At 43.5% G+C, this 21,200-nt stretch overlaps 2 protein-coding genes across 2 annotated transcripts in view; both read left to right on the top strand.

The window, feature by feature from the left end:
* The window catches only part of Itga1 (integrin alpha 1), a 143,886-nt gene that overhangs the window by 10,342 nt on the left and 112,344 nt on the right, over positions 1 to 21,200 (top strand). The gene's annotated exons all lie outside the window — the stretch shown is intronic.
* On the top strand, positions 1,465 to 3,268 carry Pelo (pelota mRNA surveillance and ribosome rescue factor). Its single transcript, NM_134058.3, has 2 exons — positions 1,465 to 2,429; positions 2,662 to 3,268. Exons 1-2 carry the CDS (start codon positions 1,704 to 1,706, stop codon positions 3,091 to 3,093), a joined length of 1,158 nt encoding a protein of 385 aa, NP_598819.2. The 5' UTR covers positions 1,465 to 1,703; the 3' UTR covers positions 3,094 to 3,268.

The raw sequence follows: 21,200 nt of genomic DNA, 5'->3' as shown, positions 1-21,200 counted from the left end.
ACATTTGTTAACTTCCTCCTAACTTCGTTTTATTTATTTATTTATTTATTTATTTATTGTTTCAAATTAGGGTAGCATTTTCCTTATAAGAGTGAGAAAGTGCTTGAGAAATTTTCAAAAGTTGACAGTATTTCAGGGAAAACCTTTCATTCATTAAGAGTCCAGGAAGGTCTACTTTCTTGCTTTAGTGAGACCCGTGCCTGGTTCGGTGAAAGGCTTTAGAGGAACAAAGCAATGTGAGTTAGAGGCTCTGTGATAAGAAGATGGTAAATTAGATGGGAGGGGGGTGCGGAGTGGGGGGAGAGAGGATACAAAGCAAGTTAAGGTGCAAATTTATACTGGAGTCTTGGACAACCACCACCACCCCCGCAACACACACCAACCTCTAAGAAAGATGGCTGACATCAGTTAACACGATTAACCCTCCCTTTAACCTCCTCTCCTCAATTAAGGCTCTGCTTTAAAATCCTTACACAAAACGCAGTGAGCGAGCCTAAGTGGTCAGGATTTCTCTGCTCCCCCCACTGTCTTCATTCAGAAAGAGACTTCTCTGTATTTCCATCGCCACTGTACCAAAGGGGATGGGAGAAACGGAATGGATTTTTGTTTATTTGTTTTTCTTTTTCTTTTCTTTTCCTTTACAACCAACTCTTTGGCTCTTCTTTTGGGGTGGTCATATTAGATTAGCTTATCTTTACTTCCCATATCCTCAACTTTTGGCTAGTCAGTGGCAGGGAAGATCGAGCGCTAATCTACTGCAGTCCGGCTCCCACACTGAACGCCTCAGAGACTACTGCGCTGAGTCGGCCAACTTTGGATTCTGGGATTCCCAGGACATCAATCAGGTCAAGCTACATAGAGGTCCACCAGGGGTACATTCCACGCATTCCACTGCTCTCTCTGGGCTCTGTCCTTTAACATCTGGGTTAACTGGATCGTGCAAACAGGGTAACAGGCGCAGAAAACAGCTGGACACGTTGCTGAGCCCAGACTGTACGTGACTAGTTCTTAGAAACCGCTTCTGGATCTCTCTGAGCCAACAAGCTCGTCGGTCTGAGTGCTGGTAGGGAAAGAGCGAGCAAAGCCAGGCAGAGTTTGAACTTCGCCGGGGATGGGGGGGGCAAGTCTGAACTTTTGAGGGCGCTTTTCACTTTTATATAAGTTCTGAAGCTGGCTTCACGCTAAGGTGCAGAATGATAAATCCAGCTTAAATACATATGTTTGCATTCACGTACTTGGCATGTGCTCGCACACAGGGATGTGCCGGGAAAAGCTTAGCTTTTCAGAGCGCTGACCGCCTCCTTTGACGTTTATCTAGGGCGAGCCTTTCCTTTTACTGCGCCTGCGTGCGCGCGCCGCCGACAGGCCCCGCCTCTCTGGTAGGGACCCACAACAGACTTGCGCCGGGAGGCGGGCTGCGCCTGCGCGATCGCCGCGTCAGCCGGTTTCGCGGGGCCGGCGACTGGAAGTCCCGAGAGTTGACTCGTGCTGAGCGTGAGGTTTGCCGCGCCGCGCGTGGGCCAGCGCGCGGAGACTTGAGAAAAAGCGTGGGGTAAAAGTGCTGTCCCGAGCTGCAAGAGTTAGAGGTAGTGTTTCCTTCCGGGCCTGAGCCCGCCGCCCCTTCCCTGCCCCGGCCCCCCCTCCTGGGGACACCCCCCCCCCCCCTAGCGTCCCCTGTTCTGAACTGAGCCCCTGCTGAGGTCATGAAGCTCGTGAGGAAGGATATCGAGAAGGACAATGCGGGCCAGGTCACCCTCGTCCCCGAGGAGCCCGAGGACATGTGGCACACCTTCAATTTAGTGCAGGTGGGCGACAGCCTGCGCGCCTCCACCATCCGCAAGGTCCAGACCGAGTCCTCCACAGGCAGCGTGGGGAGCAACCGTGTCCGCACCACCCTCACCCTTTGCGTGGAGGCCATCGACTTCGACTCCCAGGCCTGCCAGCTGCGGGTGAAGGGGACCAATATCCAAGAGAATGAGTATGTCAAGATGGGGGCTTACCACACCATCGAACTGGAGCCCAACCGCCAGTTCACCCTGGCCAAGAAACAGTGGGACAGTGTGGTTCTGGAACGCATCGAGCAGGCTTGCGACCCGGCGTGGAGCGCTGATGTGGCAGCTGTGGTCATGCAGGAGGGCCTGGCCCACGTCTGCTTAGTCACGCCCAGCATGACCCTTACCCGGGCCAAGGTGGAGGTGAACATCCCCAGGAAACGGAAAGGCAACTGCTCCCAGCATGACCGGGCCCTGGAGCGGTTCTATGAACAGGTGGTCCAGGCCATCCAGCGCCACATAAACTTCGAGGTTGTAAAGTGCGTTCTGGTGGCCAGCCCTGGATTCGTGCGAGAGCAGTTCTGCGATTACATGTTTCAGCAAGCTGTGAAGACGGACAATAAAGTGCTCCTGGAAAACCGCTCCAAATTCCTTCAGGTAAAAATCTTACCCAGAGAGAGTTTCCTAATGTTTTAGAATGGGGAGGAGCCGAAGGCTTGGCTGGGACTATAAATGAGATTGTAACTGAACCCTGCAGTATCTAGCACTTTAAAAAGTTGTCCAAGTCCTTAAACAGGTTAGGCCTTATTCATGTGTTTGTCAAATGTCATCGTGGGCTGATTAATGGATACTTTCAGAGATTCTTTGTCTTTTATAATTGTGATTCTAGGTGCACGCCTCCTCTGGACACAAGTACTCCCTGAAAGAGGCCCTCTGCGACCCTACTGTAGCGAGCCGCCTTTCAGACACAAAGGCAGCGGGCGAAGTAAAAGCCTTGGATGACTTCTACAAAATGTTACAGCACGAGCCCGACCGAGCGTTCTATGGACTCAAGCAGGTGGAGAGGGCCAACGAAGCCTTGGCCATAGACACTTTGCTCATCAGTGACGAGCTCTTCCGGCATCAGGATGTGGCCACCCGGAGCCGGTATGTCAGGCTAGTGGACAGTGTGAAGGAGAATGCGGGCACCGTAAGGATATTCTCTAGTCTCCATGTGTCGGGGGAACAGCTGGGCCAGCTGACGGGAGTAGCCGCCATTCTCCGCTTCCCAGTGCCAGAACTTTCTGACCAAGAGGATGATTCAAGTTCTGAAGAGGATTAAGACTGGCAGTTAATAGTTTCTTCCCTGGTTTTCTCAGCATCCTTGGCAGGTGCCAGAGCAGCACTTGTTGATCCTGCTGGGGTTTCTTGTGTGTTGGGTTCACATTAAGTGTTTTATGATTTGGTGGGCAGGACATGTATTCAAATTAAATAAATCACGACGATGTCCAAGCTTATGTTTTCTAGTTCGAGTTACTGTTTTTTAAATACCTGGAAACAGCAACTTGTGTAGTTAAGAGAAAAAAAAAAAAAAAGAAAGGCTGTTTGAGGGTTTGATGATGAAACCCCACATACCAACTTTTCTTGGTTTTCCTCCTAAAAGGCTTTTATCTCTTTTGATGTTTATTTCCATTCGACTTGGTGTTTCCGAATTTCATTTCATGCTCCACTTTTTTTCACCTCTTTCTAGCTTCCCCCTCCCCTCCCTCACCCTTCCCCCCTCCCCCCCCCCCCCCCGCAAGATTTTGACTACATTCACGATTTGAAGTGGTAGCCAAACAGTAAATAAAGCCAGTCTAAATGTTATTTTCTTTCAGGGATTTGTTAAACATCATTTTAAAGATCTGCTTGTTGCTCTTTGTGGTTCTAATCTATTTTCTGTAGAGAAATTATTTTCAGACAGTAGAGGTTTGATCTCCTAGACATCTCAGCATAGTCTCATCAGGCCTCTACAGCTGAGGTGAGAGTGTGGCTTGCTTACTGTGTGGCTGATGAATGGGGAAACTGGACGTTTCTTGACATGGAAATGGTACCATATCTTCCTGTGTTTTATTTACTATGGCTTGTCAGTGTTAAATGTTCCCAGGGTGCCTGTGGCATTAGTCTGTGCGCTCATGTTCTTACTGGACTATGCTATATTTGAAGAAAGCATGTTCAGGGAGTTGAGTGATTCATGAAGTTGTAGTCTAGTAATCCTTACTGTAGATGAGGAATTTCTACAAATTACCGTTTAGAATATTTTGAACTACATAGCTTGGATCTCAGAGAGAGGGAACCTTGGAAATTAGGGATTGCAGCTTGATCTTTTACAAGCCTCAGTGTAGCACATGATTAGGAATTCTGTCTGAAGTCTGGATCACAGATGTCTTTATCCTATATACTTAAGGTTTTATTATCTGCTGGCTTCCTTGAGGTATATAACATGTTTTAGAGTTATTTTTGGATAAATGATGCTGGGAACTGATACACTCATGATATTTCTATATCCACCTCCTAAAAATAACTCAGGTTGTCCTTTCATTTTAATAGTTAGCTTTAAAGCAATATTAAAAGTATCTTCTTAAATAACGTAATAGGAATACAGAGAGGAAGCCATTATAGTTTTTAAATGTAGGACCTGGTTGGTGATGAATCCTAATCTCAGGACATACTTTGCTGCTGTAGTGTCTTTAGCACTAAAATGAAGTCTAATCACTGGTGAATACATTTTAGAGCAAGGGTTCACTGTGGAGCCTTCATAGCTTCTCATTGGGAACTCTTGAGTGGCTAAGCTGCAGCCCAGACTAATCAAACAGCCTTTCTGCCCTGGAAGTGCTGTGCGTGATAGCCTGAGCCTTCTATCCGCAGCACTGGGGTGGCACAGGCAGGTGGATGTCTGTGAGTTCAGGGAGACCTGGGCCTTTGTAATGAGATCCAGGCTTGAAGATAGACAAGTTACTGCGGCAGGGGCAGGTTACCGTAGACCACAGAGCTGAGAACAACTGGGTTCCGAGCTCGTCATCTGCAGGTGGGCTGGGCAGGACAGCAGCCCGGGCAGCTGTGTTAGCACCTTGAATCCAGTGCTCTGCTCTGAGTGAGAAGATGCTTGTTCCAGAGTCTTCAGGTGATTGCTGTGTGGAGTAAAATCCAACACAGATGCAGGTGATGTCCTTTCGACAGGACATCGGGCTGGGTGTCAACATTTCAGATCAACTGACTATACTAATGAAGCTATATCACCTCTAAGTAAATGCAAGTTTTTATGTATATAAAGTATGTGGGAAATCTTAACTCTTTTTTTCTTAAGTCATATTTTATATTGCTATCCAAAGTATAATTCATACTATATCATAGGGACAAAAGTAATGATAAAAACAATTCAGTTAAAAACTCTAGTCATTGCTGTTGGTCAGAGTGACCCTTCAGTGTTAGAAACTAAAGTGAGTTCATTTGCTGTTCCTTAGGAAGAATGGCAGCGTCTTAACCCTGGACTTGAGATGTGGGCTAGCTGGGGAGCAGGTGGGCTCAGTGCAGACGTGTCTCAGGAAGAGTGTGGATTTACCATAATAGGAATCAGGCAGATGGATGAAGAGCAACTGTTTTATAAATAATCACTGTTGAGCCACATCTGCGATGGACAGGAAGAGACAAGAGTGTAAACAGGAAGACCGGTTAAAAGGGTGCATTGGAAGCCACTGAGAGGAATAGCATCAGTAAGGAGGCCATACACCCTCCAGTCCATGTCAAAGGACACCATTAAAAACTGTCAGGAGAGGGTCAACGTGGCTTGGCTGCGCATTTTTCAGAGTTACAGAGTAGAATCTGAAGACAAATGTCAGGTTTGGCAGGTTAGGATAAAGCAACAGTTTAAGTAGGAAGTCAAAGACAGGTACCAACTTGGAAGCAGAAAGAGTTTACATCAGTTTGAAGTGTCTGGGACATCTGGAGTGCTCTCCGAGTCTGTTGAGGTTGGGGCCTCAGTAAGATTGTCCCACATCAGCCTTGGAAAGCCATAACTTAAAAAAAAAAAAATGCACTGGGGTGTTCTGATTTAATTTACTGAAAGTTGTTTTCATTATTCTTCATTGCAAGCAAGCATTAACAAGCTGTAAGCCAGCTTATAGGTTGAGACCCTCTTGGGAGTCGAATGACCCTTTCACAGGGCTGGCATAGGAGATAGCTTGCATATCAGATACTTACATTACAACTCATAACAGCAAAACTGTAGTATGAAATAGCAACAGAAATAATTTTATGGTTGAGGAAGGGGGGGTCACCACAACATGAGGAACTGTGTTAGAAAGGTCGAGAACCACCACTATAAGCGATAACGTAGGCCAACAGATTATTTTACTGCCCAAGGCCTTCATGCTGCCTGACATGATAGGCATCTAGATTTCTCTCACAATCTTCACCTCTTTGGGGAATTTTTTTTTTTTTTTTGCCAAGTTTCATTTTCATTGTCAGAATAGAAAATACTTGTTTTGACATTTTATTTGAGTAGATCTACAGTTTTGTTGACATATTTGTCACTAAATGAGTTCTCCAGCAATGAAAAGCACCTAAAGTGAAGAGCTAAAAAATAACTAAAAGGAATCATGAATACAGGCTAACACATTCCTGCCTATAACCTAGCACTCAGGAGACTAAGGCAGGAGGAGGGTGAGTTCTAAGCTAGCCTAGGCGGCATAGCAAGATCTTGACTCAAAAATAATCTGTATTTCACATTAGGTTAAAAATTTCTCAGTGAAATCATTTACTTGGTATTGATTGACTTCTTTAAGCCTTGCTCTTTGGTTTGGTTTATATGCTCTGAAGCAGATTCCCCAACTACTACCTAAATACGTTTTTATACATATGGAAATCAGAATATAAGTCAAACATTTACTAATTTTATTTTTAAACAATTTTGTTGTATTATATTATTTAAACACGAAGGGCAAGTTACTGATAAATGAAGTATATGTGTTTAACTTTACATGGCGGATTAAATCTTTGCAGACGAGTTGATCAGTACATTTGTTACATACTCATTGCTGAGGCTCCACTTGTCATGAATACATTGTAGAAACAACAGAGGGAGGTTTAGGAACATTTCATAAGTCCCTGGAAAGTCTGGTGCTATAATCTGCCAAAATCCATTTTACTTAACACCAAATATGCTGCCTCACCATGCCAACTTGAGTGAGCCCTACTTGAGATACCTCCCCCAAGAGTCAATACTTATATGTTAAGAATTGCTGTTTCCAGCCGGGTGTGGCAGAGGCAGGCAGATTTCTGAGTTCGAGGCCAGCCTGGTCTACAGAGTGAGTTCCAGGACAGCCAGGGCTACACAGAGAAACCCTGTCTCGAAAAACAAACAAACAAAAACCAAACAAACAAAAACCCAAAAATTGCTGTTTTCTGTTCTTAGAGAAACAGTGACTTAGTTATGAAACAAAATATAACCATAATGTCATGCCTAAGCGTGGAAATATCAAATTATCATATCTTTAGATTCTGTTAGAATATTTAACTTAAAATCTTGAGAGTTGTCTACTTGTCCTTTCATTATCCACTGCCCACATTCAAACCCTATTTTTAGGATGGTAATTTAATGAAACTTCCTATTTTCTGCAATATCAGAGAATTAGAGGACTTGGTATGTATTTTGATTTGGGCTATATGCTTGGTTTTAGAACGACTAGTACTGAGGCGAGGGCAACCAGAGATCCCATGGCTGGCTGTGCACAAATTGGTATCATGGCCTCTATTCAGAAAGGAAATAAATCGGTCTTTAAATGGCACATCCTGTGATGAAGGTTTTTAAATGAATTAGTTCTTTCAAAAGCCTATAAAAGAAGATTTTGTCATCTTCATATGAGAAAAATTAAGTTATAAGAAGATAACTAAATTGACCTAAATCACAGCTAGTGAGTGTAGTAAAGTGCCCTACATAGAAAGTGTGCGAGAAGGCCAGTTCTATTTCCCAGTTGTCTCTTTCGTATTGGTCATGTCTGTGCCTAGAATAAAACTAAATTAATACCTATATGACAGAATGAGCTTAAGCTTAATCATTTTATGTCTTTATTTTCCACTATTTAATCAACTGGAAAGTCAGTGGCTTAATCCTATGACTTCCTGCTTATAACATACCTGAGCATTAGAAAGCGGGAAGCAATTGTGCAGGAAAGCAATCCCTTCCACTCCAACAGTAAGTTGTGAATTTCATCCTTGCTTTTAGCAAGCTTGTTTCAGTTGATAAATCTACTCTCTCTGCATACCTGTATGTACCTGTGCCTCTGAGGGCCAGACAACAACCTGTCCTGTAGATTCTCAAGTAACATCATTCCCTCTCCCTTTTTTCCTAAATATTAGAAAAGGTCTCTTTTGACCTGGAACCCGCCAAAGAGTCAAGGCTTGGCTGGCCAAGGAATCCCAGGAATTTATCTATTTCTATCTCCCCAGTTCTCAGATACAAGGTGTCATCACAAGAAGTTTTGGTGATCTGAAATCTCCAGGCAAACTCAGTTTCTCCTGTTGTCAAAGCAACCGCTCCACCCCCTAAGCGCTCTCGCCATCCCCTAAACCTATCATCATGAAATGCCAGTACTCCAACATACAATTATTTACTAAGCATCTTTGTAGCTACATCTGTGACATAGGATTAAGAAAATGAGATACTGGAGAACAAACACCACAGATGGTCAGCCTTACAGGGAAGTAATGATAGCTGTTGGAAATGACCACTACAGCCTGGGTGAATCCTGAGACACCAGCAAGAGAAATGCTTAGTCTGGGCCTGCGGGTACTACTATGAAATAGCAGTTAGTGTTCGCAGTGAGGAAAAAAACTGAGATACATGAACATATCCTGTTAAAGAAGTCAAGAGAGTAGAATGTCTTTCAAAATGGTTTGTCTACAAAATGGTGGGGGTAGGGATGATGATGATGTGATGATGACGATGAGATGATTGATGACTGCAGTGCCCCTTTGTCAGGTGAGTACTCTATTGCTATGCTACATGTCTCACCCCCATTCCTCTATCTAAAATTATTACATAATACTGGTAAATCCTTAACTACTTGTCACATTTAGGATGACAGTCTCAGATAACTAGTATGTAGCTTGTTGTTGTTGTTTTCAATAAGTCTCACTAAGAAAACTCAAGTTCAGATTGGAACCTGGACCTCCGTTAAGGGAGGCAGTTGCCATTGAATTCCGGTTGTGAAATGTGTTCAGAGGTGGGAGGGCCTTCTGAGTTCAAGTCTTGGTTGCAGACATTTTATGTCTGGAATTTTTCATCAGGACTCCGTGTAAACATTGAACAGAACTTTCGGCCTGACACCGTTATGAAAGATGGCTCCATGGTTATAAAACATTTTAATCTTTTGTTTCAGCTCATTTGCTCTTGTCACCATAATTTATAGCTGATTTTTTCCTCTACAAGTATGTGGAAGAGTGGTTTTTAACTGAGGTCATGGAGAGAAAGATTAGCGAATACGTCAGCAGAAGGTGCTTTTTAGCATCACAAGAGGTTCAATTGGAAAGGCGCTCTATAGAGCAGGTATAATCTGAAGGCCACCAGGCTCAAGGTCACACAAACAGGAGGTTTTCAAATCCTCTACATTCCTGTTTGATTTATCCCATTCCAACTTCAAACACATTTTTCTGTTCCCAGCATATATTGGGAGTTTATTGGATGGGGTAAGAATATAGTACATGATTCAGGACTCATGTTCCTTTAAACCTCCTATTTGACAACTACTCTTCTTCTTAGGGGAGGGTAATTTCTCCCTGAGCATCATCACTGATACTCAAAAGCAGGTCTCCATTTCCACACCCTGGTTGCCTATTTGCTAAGCCACTTACCAAGTGCCAACTGTGCGTCAGTGCATTGTTAGCTCCCAAGGTTCTAAAGGGAAGGGAGACCACAGTCCCTTCCACAGCTCGATGGAAATACATCAGTCAGGAAACCCAGAGAGAGGGGCTCCTACCCCAGCCTAGCTTCATGAGGACATGAGGGCAGACCTGAAACTTCAGCCCACATGTGTCCCACAGCAGTCTCTAGAGATGAGGCCAGGGAGGCTAGGGAGGAGGCTCCTGTTAAAGCCATGGACGTTTCCCCGGGATTTGTTTAAGGTGTGGTTCATTTAGTCTTTAGTTTCTCTGGATATTAGATTTTTACACTCTAGCTAACAAACTGAGAAGAGGAGATGTGGAAAAACAAGTGTTACAGCAAGTCCCACCCTCAAAGATGAGGGAAATGGTTAAAGTTGGGTAAAAAGTGAGTACCAGCACTCATTGCTGAGAGGACTTATGCAGAAACCTTTTGTGACATGCGTGATGTTATTATAATAGCCATTGCCCACTTGTGACTCTCTCTCTCTCTCTCTCTCTCTCTCTCTCTCTCTCTCACACACACACACACACACACACACACACACACACACACACACACACACACACACACACACACACACAAAACCTCCTAAACTAGAAGAGTGAGTTTGGCTTACTTCTCTGTAGCACAGCAAAGAGGAGATGACTCTTCTGCCGAGTCTTAGGACTCAGAAGCTTTGTGCTCTTGCAGAGGACTAAAGGTTCCCAGCACCCACATCAGGCAGCTTACAACTGTAACTCCAGCTTCAGGGGACCTGACTCCCTGTGCTAGTGTCTGGGGATAATTGCATGTCAATGTACACACACACACACACACACACACACACACACACACATACACGCACACTCACGCCCCTTTAAAAAATGAATAGGGACGGGCAGTGTGGCAGTTGTGGTGACCTCCTGTTGGTTGGTGGCTCTTCCCCAGAGCTGAACAGGATTTCAGAGTCCAATTGTCACAGAACAGAGAGAAAGTTATATACCAGCTGGGTCTATGGTGACAAGGACCATGGAAAGATTTGGATTGTAGGCTGTTAGAACTGAATGAGACCTTTGCCACTGGTTTAATAGGAGAGCAGCCTGTGAGTAAGGTGGCCCATTGGATTACAACCTGTGAAAGAGGGGGGGGGGTGCCCTGGGCCACCCCAAGATTGTATATAAGCTTAGACAAAGGTGGGAATATTTGGCTACTATGGCCTCAATTCAAGCAGCACCGTCACTAGTATAGGCTATGCCCAGTCCTATAACACCTTCAGGACATCACTGTGGGTGTGCTGGTGTGGGGCTCTATGACTGGTACCAATCATTATGAATGAAGGATGCTATCACCAAGGAGGGGAGGGGTATGCATTACAGAAGAGTGGCCCTTGGTTTCATGGTCTTGTAGGCCTCGCTGACTATGCTTGGAGCAGTAACAGTAACTACTGGTTATTTTATAAGCTGTGTAAAAATAAAATTTTACTGACTTAGACTTAAAAAACAATCTGTTTTGTACCATTTTCCAAGAGCTGCCAAACTTTGGGTTTGGCTGGCTGCAGAGGAGCAGAGCCTGTTAGGAGCAAATTCCAGGGCTGGGGGGTCAGTGACTTGAAATGTTTTGCCAAACACTCCCATATTTCCAAAGCTGTTGGGGGGCACTTGAACTCAAATATGATGGGGAAAGTTGTTTAAACCAGTTGTCAACTGGCACGCAAGAATCTTGAGGTTTGCAGCTATTTCTTTGAATAGTTTGCCACATTCCAATGGCCTGCCAAGCTGCAGGGTCCTGCCTCCATGCTTCTTGTTCTCTCTTCCCTATCATCTCTGCATGCTCTCCCAGAGAAGCAGGCCACTGGGAAACACATGGCTTGGTTTTGATTGCAATGTTCCTTGCAGTTGACCTATGATTTCTCAAAGTGGACCGTATCAGGTACCTACAGAGTTTTCCAACCATCCTGATGCCTAAATGAAGCAGAATATTTGGGAAAAGGAGCCTAGGCACCTACATGTTTTGAAAGCTCTGCAATTGCTTCTTATCTGTGTCCAAGTTGAACCTGGGAGGTGTCATCCCCGACAAGTCAGTTGTCCTTAATATGTTCTGTATGGTCTCAGCGTGAATTAGCTCTCTGGCAAGGAAAGGGAAGGGGACATAAACATTGCAGAAAAGGCAGCATCAAGCACTTGGCAAGAGAAACATACTTTAATCCCTCATTAAAGTATACTGGCTGCTTCTATGTATTTTTTAATTTGCTATAATATCTTCACAAGAGTAATACTGAGAAGTTTGTAAATAACAATAATTTTTTTTTTACTGTACATGTGAGTTCCAGTAGGGGGGGTTTCAAAACTAGAGAAACAAGTTTCTATTCCTCAAAAGAGAGAATTTAGAATATTTTGAAGATGCAAAAATTTCGTCACATAGAACAAGAATATAATACTCTTCTGTTGCATAGAATGGATAACAGTCTCGTTGGGAACAGGGGGATGTCAGAACTGTTTGGAACCATGTGAAAAGATGGTTGTTGGTACCAGTCCAGCTTTTAAATGTTTCTCTACTAACTTGGTGTGGTGAGGACATTGGCTGTGGGCTCTAGAATGTTGGGCAAGTCACGTTGCCTTCACAATCCTCAAGTTCAGTGTCATGAGCTTTAGTTTATAAAAGGGAATAACAATACAATTTTCCTAGGAATTGAAAAAAAATTGTAAAAACATATTTACACAAAAAGCAACTGGGAATTGATAAGAGCTCAATTAACTGAGTTTTGTTCCTTCTATTGCTATCTCTTTTTTAAAACCACATATACAATCGAGATAACACAGTAGCCATGGGAATGTGACAAAAAGTGCCTTGTGTCTCCTCTGCCAGAAATTCTTACCAAAGTCTCCATCAAAGGCGGTGTATGGAGCAGATCAGTAGGAGGCCTCCATGGGACTTAGGTTGAGATGGGGATGGGATATGAACGTAGTTCTCAGTTTTCAGACCTTTATAGCTGGGCACAGAAGTATGTCTCACCTCACAGTACAAAGGGCAAGGAGAGGAAGCTGCTCACTCTGGTGACTGATGTGGAGGGACATGGCAGACCACCTCTGAGTTATGATGTTCATGATAGGTACATCATATAATCATAGCTGATAGATGTCACTGAGAGCACAGAGAGAGTGTGATCACCACCTTCTTTTAGACCCCAATAATGACAGAAATGGACAATAGAAGGCAGTGAGCCCGTGGCATAGAAGCAGATTCTCTATCAGCCTTGACCCATTATTAAGTTCAGTCAAGTGATGTTAATGTTAATTATTTTATTAGAAGGTACATCATCTTCCACTCCATGTAAACTAATTAATTCTTATGGTATGTTTATTATTTGAATGTTGTTCTACTTCTCAGTATCTTTCCTTGGATATTTTAGGCATTTGTAAGTCAGAAACAAACCACAGTTTCCCTCCCATTTTTTAGTCGTGTGTAGAAATCCACTCTGGTAATGTAAATATTAAAGGAATATTTAGAAGAGGAAGTTTCAATTGGAAAGAAGGGAAAACATAGTCAGAATTCGGCCACTGAGATCATCTATGTGGGAAGCACCACCTTCATTGACTGACCTATCACCCATTTTCTGGGCTTAAACCTAAACTAGAGCCTCTGAGTGCAATCTATAATGATTGCAGCGATCAGACTAGCCTTCCAGAGGTTACACACTCGCTTTCTAAGGTCTATGGGGGAGGATGGAAGCTGGCCTCATACTCACAGCCTGTGTCTCTTTCCACTCCATCTCTTGTATTTAGTCTCCATCCCTCATATGGAAGGGTATGGATGCTGAGGATACAAACCCTAAGAAAACAGCCATTTACCTCTTTCAAACAGTAAACCTAGAGAACTACCATTCTTGAGGGGCCTTGCCAAGCCAGGCACTGTCCTGTGTTGGGGCATTCATCATGCATTGTACTGATGTCAGAACCCTGTGGCCAGACAAGGGCGTTCAGGTCCAGCTCAGGCTCCTGCTAGTGAAAGTGGTACTGGTGCTGAGTCATCCGTGACTCCCAAGCTGAGGTCAGTCTGAATGCAGGTTTCATACCTGCATAGCAAACAGAAATTATCCAACCCTGCGCACTAGTCAAATAATCAATATAACCTTACTTCTCCTTTTATATGATTTCTCTGCACACTTGCATTAGGTTTGCCTTGTCTGACCACAAGACGCATTAGAATTAGAACAATTAGAACAATTTAGAGTTTGAACAATTGCCTGGTCCACCAACAGTACCTGTCCTATTGGTAGATTGTAAATGGAGGCTCATTTTAAATACTCAGAGTCAGTTGCTCTCGTATATTTTCAGCATGAGGACAGCAGGGCAAGGAATTTGACATTAGTCTGAAGCATCAGGAAGGAAGTGCAGGAAGCGCAGGAAATGCCTTGCTCCACAGTCTCAGCTTGGCTTGGGGTCAGCCAAGGCCACTGTGCTTCTCTCAACTCTGCTTCTGTCCTTTGGACCCAAAGGAAACAGAAGCCAGAGAAGAGGAAGATGATCTTGAACCTCCCGATCCCCAACACACAACATGTTCTGAACCTACATATTGTCGTCCAATCCGGCTACCTAAATTTAAGTACAGTTTGGAGAAGAACCAGCCAGCAAACATGTGCACATCTCCTGTTGGATATCAAGTATGAATACACAAATATTTATGCCAAAAGAACAAGGTCTACCGAAATTTATACTCTCCTAAAATAAAATATAAAATTAGGGTGCCAATAGCATGGCTGTGAAACTGAGGTAAAGGTGTTTGTCACCAAGCCTGACCACCTGAGTTTCTTTCTTGGAACACATGTGCTTAAAGGAAAGAATTGACTTCCCAAAATTCTTCCCCCATGTTTTAGCTATGGTGAACATTCATGTACACACACACAGACACACACACACACACACACACAGTGCATATCAATAAACCAGTAAGTAATTGTAAAATCATTAGAAATCAACCCAGCTTAACAAAGCCTGTGGCAAACATGTGTTCCTTCCACTTTCCTATAATTGCCAGATTTAGAGCCAGCATTGGAGAAACAGAGAATAAGACACATAATTATAGAAAATCATTTGTTTATCTGAAATTAAAATCTACCTGGTAGAAGTTTACCTGCCATGGACTGGGCCTAATCGATCCCCCTCAATTCATGGGAATCAGGAGTTCCGGCAGATGGGCATAGAGTCGGCGGGAATTAGGGTGACAAACAGACACAAGGAGTGTGCTGGATCTGAATGTAATTTGTCAAATCGAGCATGAAACTTTTTATACAGAAGAAATTAGGGAAGTTAGGTGACACCCCGGCAAGGTACAAGGAGGGGTTACCGGATTCTTATATAAAACAGAGGAATGCAAACACGGAAGAACTGGCAGGAATCAGCTGGGATAAAATTCAATGTTAACAACTGGGATTCAAAAGCAGCCCCACCTAAGGTCAGCTTAAATTTAGAAGCCAAGGGCAAGGGCTTCTTGCCCTTGCCATAGTTCCTGTTCTGGTCTATTGTATAGTCCACCTTTCCCCTAGGCTATTGTAAATACCTGTGTATGGGTGTAACTCGGGTATCTATAGTTCTAAGTATCTACTCTGGTTCCTCTTTAGGTCACAAATTTCCTTCTTCCTAGATAATGGTAAATTCCTGTGTAGTGCAGTGATTTAGCTATCCATGCCCAGGGTCGGGTCAAGGACTGCCTAGGATCTAACTTAGCTATATGTCAAATAGAGGCACTTATAATAAAGCAATATTAAGGGAAAGCACACAGATCCGGTTTATCTACTAAAGCAAGGACATTGGAGCATTCGTTATGCAGGATGCCACGGTTCCAGGAGACTAAGTTTCTGTGAACTTTTTGCATCGGGACAGTGCCCAGGTTTTTGGGGCCTGTCACGCTTGTCACTACCAGAGTGGATGTACATTTACCTGGAAACCACCTCTCCATTCACTTGTCCATCTTCGAACTCAGTTGGCCACAGTTGACAAATGCAGGAGAGACCTTTGCCTAGGACAGTGTTGAAGGATCAATGCACTACTGGGTGTATTCCTGGATTACACGTGTCTCTAGTTTCAGGGCCTTTCTTGAACAAGAAGAGAAGGGACACTCTTTCCCCATGCTTAGAAAACCTTCACTAATAGCCTTGAAGGTAAATGACTACCTACTTAGCAATCACTGACTCTTAAAGTACTGTTACTTGAAGGCCATCACAGTTCCCAGGAAGCAGAGGCGGGCAGATCTCTGTGAGTTTGAATATAGCATAATCGACATAGTAAGTTCCAGTCCAGCCAAGCCTACATAATGAAATATCATCAGACTGTGTCTTTACAAACCAAACCCAAAAAGGTATTCAAAAGAGGAACCTAAGTCCAACACTTCTAGGATTATTTTTTGTGTTTATGATACTAATGAATAATATGAAATTTTTTACATAATAAAATTAGTAACTCCAACTGGATCATGATCTCAACAGAATTGGGGGTGCTTAATTGAAAATGTATCATTAGCAAAAACTAAAACCCCCAAACTTCCTAAGTAGGGAGGCAACATCTAAGAAGATGGTAGCCAAGGATAAAGGAAGTCTCTGAAGTAAGACTATCTGGGCCCAATGCTGCAATTAGTCTTCGGTGACTAACCTCGGTTTCCCTGCCCAGATAGTAGCACCACTGACTTCTATGTGTTAAAGCTGTGACCACTCTTGTTAATTTCAAGGTCAGTGACACTAGTTAAAACCTGGCAAAGTAAGATCCATGTCACAGTTCTATGATTTATCTCATCTACCTCCTCAGCCTCTGGATAGCAGCATTATACACTTCTTAGGGCATCTGGGAGACAGATGCTACAACTAATTCCTGCACTCTCAAGACAGGTGCAATGGGAAGGAATAGGGAAGAACAGGAGGAGAAACGGAGATCTCAGTGGGCTTCTATGGAAGGGAAAAATCTCTAAGTAAGCTCACAAGGCCCTGGGGTCTTCTGTGATCTGCTTCTATCTTAGGGGAGACAGACAGGCTCCATCTCCTTAACAAGACCAATCAGACACATTGAGTACCTCCTCAGAGCTAAAACGGTTGTTGAGCATTATCTAGAACCAAACATTTTATAGTAAGAATGCCTGCTGAGAAGAGAGGGGACAGGATAGTAGAAGGAAAACTGCTGTGGTAAAAGCCACATGAGCAGTGGGTATACAGTGGCCTAGTGCCAGTGCTGCCAATGGGGCTAGGTGGCAGAGGAGGAGGAGGAGGAGCAGGAGGAGGAGGAGGAGGGAAGAAGGGGAAGAAGAGGAGGAGGTGGAGGAGGAGGAGGGAGAGGAGGGTAGAAGTCACAAGAGTAAGGGCAGAGGTCCTACAAGAGGAGCGTAGATTGCTCAGGGTTAGCGTGAGGAGGTGCGGATGGTGTTTGAGGAAAAGTCTTACAAAGCAAGGGTTGAGAAGGTAATGGGAGAGCAGCTTAGTCTCTGAGCTTCTTTCAGCTCAGCCCTAGTGCTTGCTGTGCTTCAGGGGAGGGCCTGAGGTGTACTGTGCCTGCCACACCTTGCAAAGACACAAAGGTCCCTTGGGATGCACCTTAACCTTACATCCTGCAGAGGATGAGGATGATGAGCTGAAACGGACCTGTCAGCCCAGCCTTGCTTGCACACACGAGGCAGTTGTGATCTTCCTTCACTCCTCCGCACCCCTGGCTGGACTGCCTGTGAAGTTGGGATTCCGGTGGGCTCTGACTCCTTAAAGTCTTGCAACACTGCCAGAAGGTCATGAGGACTCAGCCTTGCATCTTTATTTTATTTATTTATTTTATTATTGTTTTCAGACAGGGTTTCTCTGTATAGCTCTGGCTGTCCTGGAACTCACTCTGTAGACCAGGCTGGCCTCGAACTCAGCCTTGCATCTTTAAAAAGGATCAAGGAAATGCTCCTATACGTTGATACCCCTGTCAGTCCCCACAAATGCATTCCCCCAAAAATCTCACAGGGTGGGTAACAGAAGCTGCTGGGGCAACTGAGGAGCGCAAGGAAGAACACAGCTAGATGGAGACGGCTTCCGGGTCAGAATTCATGGCCGACAGCAGCTTCCCCTCTTACACTGGAGTTCTTCATTGGAGAAAGCTTCTCAGAGTTATTGTTTATAAAATACTTAGTGTGTACTATTGGCTTTTTTAAAAAATGAATTAGGCACAGTGAGTCGTGACTGTAATCATAGCGCTTGGGAATCGGAGGCAGGAGGACTGCTGTTAGTCTAGGGCCAGATTCGACTGTTTTGTGAATTCCAGTCCACCTGAGTTACAAAGTGAGACCTTGTCTTAAACAAGCAAGTTTGTTGCTGCTGTAACCTGGGGCCTCAGAGTCACCATTCAAAGTGAGATAAATGTTGTTTGGGCATTTTTTTTTTTTTTTTTTTGCTTACTGGTCTTTTGCTTATATATTATGGTTTTTTATTTTGTATTTTATAGTTTTGTGGGGTTTTTAGTTTTGTGTGTGTGTGTTTGTGTTTCTTGTATTATATTATTATTGTTATTTTTATTGTTGTTGTTGCTGTTGTTGTTTGATCTCTGTTTGTTTTCTAAAGAGAGAGAGAAGAAATGACGGAGTTAGGTTGGTGAGAGGAGGATCTGGTAGGACCTGGGGAAAGGGAAACTGTGATCAGAATGTACTGCATAAAAAATCATTTTCCGTTAAAAAAGGCCTGGCCCAGGAAAAATGCTCAAAATACTTTTACCTGTTATCTTTAAAAATCTCCCTAGGTCTCAATAAGTGTCGTTTAATGTTGAGTTGTCAACTCTCAAAGGAAACTATTATGCTGGCAGAAACAAAGCTCGTATCTATGTTTTTAAATACAGACAATTTTTCTTTGAAAGGATGACAGTTAAATGAGCACCTATAGTTAGGTGCTCCATAATGAAACTCATGTTTATTTCATTAGCCCAGGGGAATCATCCCAAGTCACAACATATGGCGCTCATGTTGCCTTCCTATATTATAATTCATAATTGCAGCAGAAATTACAATTATGAAGAAGCCACAAAATAAGTTTATGGTTGGAGATCACCACAACATAAGGACCTGTGTTAAAGGGCTGCAGCCTCAGGGAGGTTGAGAAGCACTGTTCTAAGCTCGTCGTATTCAGGTTTTCCCCCTGAGCTCCTCAGAGGTTTTGCCCAGGACACATAAGAACCGTCTTTTTCCAGTGAGTTTCTGGGAAGCAGTGCGCCTATTCGCTCTATGTCATTTCACTTCTGCTCAAAATCAAGTGGAAAAAAATATCACATAAAAGTTTGTGTTATGACTGGTTACAGCAGGTGGGGGTTTTCTTTGCAGCACCATTTCCAAGTTGTGTCACCCAACAGCTGGGTCCCTTTGCTTTGATGGAGTTGGCGCCCTAATAGAAAGGGAAAAAGAAGCACTCCGGCGATAAACTTGCATCCATTTGGACTCAGTTTAGAGCTATTTAAAACTTCTCATGGTTGATAGATTATAAAGCTTTAATGCTACTCACTAAGAAATCATATCTGAGGAATTTTATTCTGTTAAACATTCAGTCTCGTTTAAACCTACTGAGATGTTAATCTTTCTAAAACTTATTTTCCCATTTTTGGTCTCCTTAGTTTTTCATAAAAGTCACTTGGAGTTTAGTGGACCAGGATGACTGAATACAAGATTTGAGTGAGGGAGAACCTGCCATGGGCTTGGTTATGGGAAAGCCAGGGCCCAGGCTGGATTCTGCTACTACCTCGGCCCTCACTAAACTATTACATAAGCCTCTTATATAAAGAACAACATCACCTGGAAATATGGGGAAGGTTACACAATATATGCTCAGGAAAGGCTAAATGTGTTGTCATGGAAACAGCTGTTCCAGTTTTGGGGGCACGCCTCATGTAAGGAGGGTTACATGAGTATTATTTCTAAAAGTTTGCATCCAGGCCATAGAGAGCTTATCCTCCTCTCAAGGAAACTGCAATGTTTTTGAAATGGCTGTATTATATAAATCTAGAGACTTATATAATTGTGTTTTGTCTGGGCCAAAGATGAATAGTAATGTCTAATGAGGAAAAGAGTATTTCTAGAGTGGATTACTGAGTTGAAAGTAAAAAATATATATATAGCTCTGTAAATATGCTCCATTGAGGTGAGAGTATAGAACTCATATGGTAAAATGGATTGCACCTCACTAGAACTGCTCATTTGCACCAGTAGGTTTTAATGGAATTGCTCTTTATTGTGTGTGTGTGTGTGTGTGTGTGTGTGTGTGTGTGTGTGTATGTGTGTGCATGATAAAACTATTTCAAAATTGACTCAGATTCATGACAAGAAGATCCAGAACAGGATTTCCTTTGACTACCCAAGAATATTTGGCACGTGTCCTGGGAAGTGTACTTAGGCAGAGTTTAACTGGGAGCTCCTGAGCCACTGTGATGTAAAGGGCTTCCTGCAAGAACCAAACCTCTGGGGTGTGAGCTTAGCTCTTATTACTGTGTCCGTCACTCACTGCGCACAGTGCTCTTTAAGAACATGTTGTTTGGGTATTCTAAGTTCCTGGGCTAGTATCCACTTATCAGTGAGTGCATATCATGTGTGTTCTTTTGTGATTGGGTTACCTCACAGGATGATACCCTCCAGGTCCATACATTTGCCTAGGAATTTCATAAATTCATTGTTTTTAATAGCTGAGTAGTACTCCATTGTGTAAATGTACCACATTTTCTGTATCCATTCCTCTGTTAAGGGACATCTGGGTTCTTTCCAGATTCTGGCTATTATAAATAAGGCTGCTATGAACACAGTGGAGCATGTGTTCTTATTACCAGTTGGAACATCTTCTGGATATATGCCTAGGAGAGGCATTGCTGGATCTTCCGATAGTACTATGTCCAATTTTCTGAGGAACCATCAGACTGATTTCCAGAGTGGTTGTACAGGCTTGCAATCCCACCAGCAATGGAGGAGTGTTCCTCTTTCTCCACATCCTTGTCAGCATCAGCTGTCACCTGAATTTTTGATCCTAGCCATTCTGACTGGTGTGAGGTGGAATCTCAGGATTGTTTTGATTTGCATTTCCCTGATAATTAAGATGTTGAACATTTTTTCAGGTGCTTCTCAGCCATTCGGTATTCCTCAGGTGAGAATTCTTTGTTTAGCTCTGTGCCCCATTTTTTAATGGGGTTATTTGGTTTTCTAGAGTCCATCTTCTTGAGTTCTTTTCCAAAACACATGAAACTCAAGAAGAATGAAGACCAAAGTGTGGACAGTTCACCTCTTCTTAGAATTGGGAACAAAACACCCATGGAAGGAGTTACAGAGACAAAATTTGGAGCTGAGACAAACGGATGGGCCATCCAGAGACTGCCCCACCTGGGGGTCCATCCCATAATCAGTCACCAAACGCAGACACTATTGCATACACCAGCAAGATTTTGCTGAAAGGACCCTGATATAGCTGTCTCTTGTGAGGCTATGCCAGTGCCTGGCAAACACAGAAGCAGATGCTCACAGTCAGCTATTGGATCGAACACAGGGCCCCCAATGGAGGAATGAGAGAAAGTACT

This window comes from Mus musculus, chromosome 13 (genome assembly GCF_000001635.26).
Source record: "Mus musculus strain C57BL/6J chromosome 13, GRCm38.p6 C57BL/6J".
Lineage (NCBI taxonomy): Eukaryota > Metazoa > Chordata > Mammalia > Rodentia > Muridae > Mus > Mus musculus.
This window is presented reverse-complemented; position numbering and strand designations above follow the sequence as displayed.